A 6,609-nucleotide genomic window follows, 5' to 3' on the forward strand; every position below is an offset into this window, starting at 1 on the left:
AAAGTACGCAAGTATCCTAATATATAAAATTAATATAAACTAAAAATGGGAAAACCAATAGTCGTTATTAAGACACATCTATTGGTACAAATAAATGCCATATTTCTGAATAAAGAATAATTATCCTAAGATAAAAATTATTCAAAACCATGAAACCATGAAAACCTGGGCGAGCCCATTGTTATAGATGGAGAGGGGTCATAATGTAATGGCTTTTCGGTGTTTAGGTCATCAATATTAAGTCAGTATTAAAGTGACTTTTAAATTGGTTGCTATACAACCGAGTTATCAATTTAAGGATTAGTTTTTGAAGATGCTTGTTTTGATTGTAATAAATTGTAGTAATTTTTAAATCTGCTGTTTCATTACCAAATCGTTGATTAGTTTTTAGAAATTTTAGCAATGATTGTTTTATGTGCATACCAGTTTATCTTGACCAATATTTTGACTCATTATGTTCTTAATCGAAATTGTTCGCACACTAACTTTCTGAAAGCATGATTTCGTAAATTTGGGAAATTTTTTGTTGATTCAAAGTTTCAATATTCGATATGATTTGAATAGCAGGGGTTTTGTGTTCATTGTCGTGAAATTGTATTTTTTTTTGTACTAAGACACAAGTCTGATGAGCGAAAAGGAAAAAAAATAATAGTATGATAATTAAAACATAAGTGCAAATTTAGGTTTCACTGTCACTATCAAGGTTAAGTCAGAAATAAATAAAAGTGGCTTTTAAATTTGCTGTTTTATAACAGATTCTTCTTTTTAAGGATTAGTTTTTGAAGAAGCTTGTTTAGATTGTAATAAATTAATGTAGCTTTTAAATTTGTTGTTTCATTAACAACCATTGAACAGTTTTGAGAAATTCTAACAATAATTGTTTTATGGGCATACCAGTTAATCTTGACCAATATTTGGACTCATTATGCTCACAATCAAAAATATTTGTTCACAAACATGCGTTCATTAAGCCAAATTACGTAAATTTAGGAAATTTTTTGTTCGTCCAAAGTTTCAACTTTCAATTTGAAAAGCAGAGGTTTTATGTTTATTGAGGAGACATTGTACTTTTTTGAATTTGTAATTTTTTTCAAATTGCTAAAATCTGCCTCTTTAATATGACATATTAATTGAAGAATGCGATATTAGTTTGATAAAAGTGAAGCGGCAAAGCATATTTTTATGAAAATGAAAAAGCAACAGTTGAAGTATACAGAAGGGTTATTTATTTAAAAAGTTAACTTAAAATTTTCAGTAGAAATTGAGAAAAAATATTTTAATGCTTTAAATGGATTATTTGTTATACAAGAGAAAAAGGATAACTTTGATATTGTAATAGAAGCTGGTGAACAAAGCAAAAAAAGGCCAAAAACTCTAGTACTTATAGTACTTAAATAAACTGTAACAAGACCGAATTTAGAGTTCAAAAATTGTTTTTTCCAGAAACGTAGACATAAGCCCTTAAATAATGGAAAGAATTCTTTTGTTTTAACTAAAAAAGGGCAATCATGTAAAAGATTCGCAAGAAAAATTTAAAGTATATCTAAGATTTCTTTCTAAACAGGAAAATGGAATTAAAGGACTTAAAAGAGCTCTTTTATAAATCCGTTATCTCAGCAATAATATCAAAGAAGATAATAGTTTCAAGGTTTGTTAAAATATTTGTTCTTACCTTCAAATCGAACGAACTTGTTTAGAAAATGGTGTTTCCTATAAATTAAGTCTAAATCAATTTTATATTCATTTATACTAGCGAAACACTTTTTCAAATGTTATATAAAAAACTAATTCTCCATGATAGTAAAAATTATTAGGTTTTCTTTTAAAATTTTGTCATTGAATTTCTCTAGTTGTATAAACATAATTAATTTGGTAACGGATTATCAAAACTTCTTATAGTATAGTGTATAATTGGTTAGAGTATAAAGGGACATTGAATTACTTAATCCGATTTTGTTAAATACGTCGATTTTATTTGAAATGATTTCCTCCAAAGCTTTCAATTTCCTCAAAAGACGAGTTGTTTACTTTTCTCCGTAGTTTTTTGCTCAATGAATTCACTCCCTAATCAATATGGTATAGAAAACATTTTTTAATAAAAATGAGTAAAGCCATGCATTTTGTGATCATTGATTCATTTATCTAAAAAGATTTGACGCTGTGTGATTCATTTTCGAAGACTTGACAATAATAAAATAAAATCAATGATTGACGCACTGCAAGTGCTTGTACCTCTAATTTGTGGTAGGTAATGGTTATATGGTTATGGTAATGGACTGAAGCAACTCTCATCAAGAGAAAACTGTCCTGTAGAGAAAATCAGTCGTCTTCTACCATAATACAATGCTTCTTATATTTCGTTGATCTATAAAAAAAGTATTGTTCATAAGATATATCACGCAAGTATTGAGATTGTATTGTATTTCGTGAAATTCTAATCTTTAGATCAAAAGATATTTAGGGTGTGTTGTTTTTATCGCCGAATGTGTAACTTCATACAATGCGTCATTGAGTAAATTTTATTGAAATCAATTTTCTGAAAATTTTACATAAGTGAACTGCCTCTTTACTTATTATGCTTCAGAAAAATTATTTTACTAGTGCTTTCTTTATCTTTAATATGTTATATATATTATTAATTTCTTATTTTTAGGTTTTATAAATGGACTACTATGTATTGAGTTTATTCATCAGTCAAATGTGACGATGGCACTTCAGCAGCGGGAAATCTGCAAAGTTGGAGAATCTCCCACACCAAGGAGACGGTCCCTAAGTCCCCGACGTGGATCTGGCCATGTAGACAAAGAACAAGAACCCCTCGTCACTTTGAATCCGAATTGCGATCCTTCCAAATCATCTAAATCAATATCCTCCCCATCTTCTTCCAGATCCTCAACACCTGAAATTTTACGATCGCCGTCTAAAGGTGAAAGGCGCATATCAACACGTCTTCTTATGCAGAAAGGTGAAGGTAAATCAGATTTGGCATCAAAACATGCTGGCTCCAAGTCACCAAAACATGCTGCGTGGAAAACGTCTAAATTTTTCAGTCGTAGTATGGCTTCGGGAGAGTTGCTCAAGGGATTTAAGAAGCTGTCGGCATCAGCGCCACCAAGTGCACCATTGGCCGAAGAAACGAGTGAACCTTCCACCTCTGATGCCAAAGAATCAGAATCAAAGTCTTTTAAAAGCAGATTCAGTTCCCTGCGAAGAAAAAGTGGAAGTGATTCAGACAGTGTGCCAAATGTGGATAGTGAATCCTTAAAGGTAATGATAATATTCAAGCATGTAAAGTTGCAAATGTTTGAATATAAATAGGGGTATTATTTTTCGGATGGTAATACCAGGATATAAAGTACGCAAGTATCCTAAACTCGGAGAATCAAAAATCCCCACACTGAGAAAAAAAGGTGTGGTCAAAACTACCAAAAATATGGTAAAATTTACCATGTTTCTGGCGTTATGGAAACATAAAAATGCTTGACAATTTTTTCAGAAGTACTTTGAAATGATTTTTTGGTAAAATTAGCAATAAAATATGGTTTCATATTGTAAGGTAAAATTTGGTAAATGTGGTAAAATTCGGTAATTTTACAACGATAATTTTGAGCATGGAATAAAAATCATTTATTCGGTTAAGTTTACTTTACAGTTTCGTATTTTTTGCTGAATATGCGGTAATAAGAATTTATATTCTGAAAACCAGAATTTCCAGTAAACTGGTACTATCAGAACAGAAAAATTTCCAAGATATTTAGATATTAAGCAGAATTATTTTTTTATTTACCAGAAATTTATTTACCATGGTATGGAATTGCTACCAGAGTTTTTTCTCTCCAAGCGGTATAACTATTTATGGATATTTGCGTTTACGAGTTAAAGTTTAAACAAGGCAAATGATTGAAAATGATTATATTAGTCATGAATAAGTTAAAAATTTTAAACTTAGCCTGAAATATGTATGTATTTTTTTTTAGGTTTTGTAAATTATATTGAGTTGAAAACTACAACGGAAGTAAAATTAAAATCCTATAATAGATCAAGTTATGAGTTGCTATACTTTGAATGTTACCTCTCATTCAGTCTATATTTACATAAACATCGAATAATTGTTTTATAAGAAAAAACATTAGATAGTGTTGGTATTTTTTTCGTTATGGATTTATTTAAATTTAAGATATGATGGTATTCTTTTTCCTTATGCTTTTCATGCTAATATATACTCTAAATATATATAAATTTTCATTTTAAAGAGTGATAAATGTGTTTAAGTTTCGTTTTCAGATTCAAAGTAGTCAAGAGAATTTAAGAAAAAAATCTTTTGTTGAATTAGAACGATACTAAAACATATCAAAGCTCTTGTAAGCTCTTAAAGTAATTCAATTTATTCACGAATATGTTTCTTTATTGAAAAATCTAATGCTATTCATATTTGTATTCATTCAATAGCTTAACATTTTAAGTTTAAAATAATTCTAAATTCACTAAAATTTAATTTGTCAGAAAAATAATTAAGTTTGATTTTCTGTCTATTTGAATTGGAAATTTTAAAATTAATTTCTGTTTTTTTTTTCTCTTTTAAGCTGGGAAGTCCGGAAGTCAGAGGAATCATTTGCAAGAAGGAAGACCTTCTTTCTCTCATCAATAAAGTACCAAACAACAAAGAGAGACGAGTGTCTTCCCCTGCTGAGCTAATCGTTCCAGTAGCTTCCAGTCTTCCAACATCACCTATACCAGTTCTCAAGTCCCCTTCCATCAAAGTTGCTCCTAACTCTCCACTGACTCGTGGATCCTTCAGATCCTCAAGGTCAGCATCCCTGGATCCAACCACCTTGCCCAATGTCGAAAGAGCGGTGTTCAGAGGATCCCCAAACAAGCCAGCAATCAAGACTGTGGTATACCAACCTCCTTCAACGAGCCCAGCTCGTCCACCCACTATCAGAAGAACTGTAACGGATGATATATGCATAAAAAAGACTGGGACATTCTTGGAAGTTGTACCAGAGGTTAAAAGACGGTTGTCTGGACCTTTGATTGAGATTAAAGACAGGATTGTAGAGGAAAATGAAGATGCTGAAGGAGAGAGCAGTGATGCGCCGGTACAATGGGACGATAGCAATTTTGTGGATCCAAACTTGCTTGGTGGTGCAATTGAAGCCTTTTTGAAAGGCATGGGTTCGTCTCCCACGCCTACTCCGACGTCAGAAAAGAGAGTTTCTTTCAAAAAGAACTTGATTAAATGATTTATCGATGTGGATATTTTACATCCTTTTTGAGCATGGAGTATTGATGTTGTAATATGTGTTTTTTTTCTAATAACTGTTTACTTGAAATATTCCAGATGTTATAAAAAATGAATTTAATTAACTTTGCATTATGTTGGAAAAAAATTATTGTAGTTCAGCTTAAGTAATGAAAAGATCTATCATTATTTTTTGTTGCTTATTTCAAATTGGGCAAACTTCCGTAATCCAGTGATCCTGATGACTTTTACGATTAATAAACAATTGCACGCGAAGAGGTTAGGTTTATGGATTGAAATTAAGTCACCCAATTTTGCCCTTCAATTGTGTCCCATTCTGCATTTTTTTTAAATTTTTTTATTTCTTCCATGCGCTTTTCCGGTTGGCGCAAAAACTTGATGAACATTTTAGCGGAGGATCCAATTTATTTTTCATTCATTGGTACCCAATAATGAAAGAGTTCTGAGATTGAAATAACTATGGGTTTGTAAAAATAACTGTGTTTATATATATATATGATATGGACATCAAGAACAACTGAAACTTAACGATCAAATTCGTTATAAAAATTGTTGTTATGCAAAGATTTTATAAACTAGTTTTATTTTTAATTTTAAATATTTCAAACCTAAATCTAATTACTTTTAAAAAAAACGGAAATAACTTTAATGAAATTAAATATCTGTTAATATTATAGTAATTTTAAAAATAAGTAATGTGATATTACTTGAGTAAATTATATTGTGATTCTTATATGCACATAAAAATATTGTTGTTTCACTTTTTTGTTTAATAATCACTGTTAGAAAGAATTTTTCGAAATTGAGCAAAAATGTATCAAGATTGCTCCGAAACAAATATTATCGATTTTGAAAATCGATAATATTTGTATATTGTCGATTTTTTATTACCCACATATGCGCTTTTTCCCCAGCATTATTGAGCATTTTGACCATGTTACTACACGCAATAATGAATACAAGGGGTTTTCAAATTTGGCTGTATTTGTTTCGGAGCTATTTTACCCCTTTTTTGTTCCATTTTGAAAAACCCTTTTCTACAGTGATAGTAAAAGCTTTATATTGTAATATTTTCTCGATGTTATATAATAATTTTCAAAATTACGTGTCACATAATTTGCTCAATTTTTTTATATGACGTAATAAAAATGAAATGCATTATTGTACAAAAGGAACATTTAAGAACAAAATATATAATTGAATACAAGCTTTAACGTGATGCGTTAGACATTTTATATATTTAAGATAGTTTATATATCATATTTTCTTATTATAGCTAACTGAGAACATAAAATGTCATTTATATGGATTTGAAAATCGTTTGAAGTTCACAGATAATTCATAAA

At 30.0% G+C, this 6,609-nt stretch overlaps 1 protein-coding gene across 1 annotated transcript in view; it reads left to right on the forward strand.

The window, feature by feature from the left end:
- Nucleotides 1–6,176, forward strand: part of LOC107442729 (uncharacterized) — a 71,147-nt gene extending 64,971 nt beyond the window's left edge. The window contains exons 2-3 of the mRNA XM_016056361.3: nucleotides 2,654–3,267; nucleotides 4,584–6,176. Of these exons, the coding sequence (XP_015911847.1) occupies nucleotides 2,707–3,267; nucleotides 4,584–5,243 (1,221 nt within the window). The 5' untranslated portion in view covers nucleotides 2,654–2,706 and the 3' untranslated portion in view covers nucleotides 5,244–6,176. The remainder of the gene's footprint in view (nucleotides 1–2,653; nucleotides 3,268–4,583) is intronic.
- Nucleotides 6,177–6,609: the final 433 nt, after the last annotated feature.

The sequence above is a fragment of the Parasteatoda tepidariorum genome, chromosome 10, assembly GCF_043381705.1.
Source record: "Parasteatoda tepidariorum isolate YZ-2023 chromosome 10, CAS_Ptep_4.0, whole genome shotgun sequence".
In the NCBI taxonomy this organism is placed as follows: Eukaryota; Metazoa; Arthropoda; class Arachnida; order Araneae; family Theridiidae; genus Parasteatoda; species Parasteatoda tepidariorum.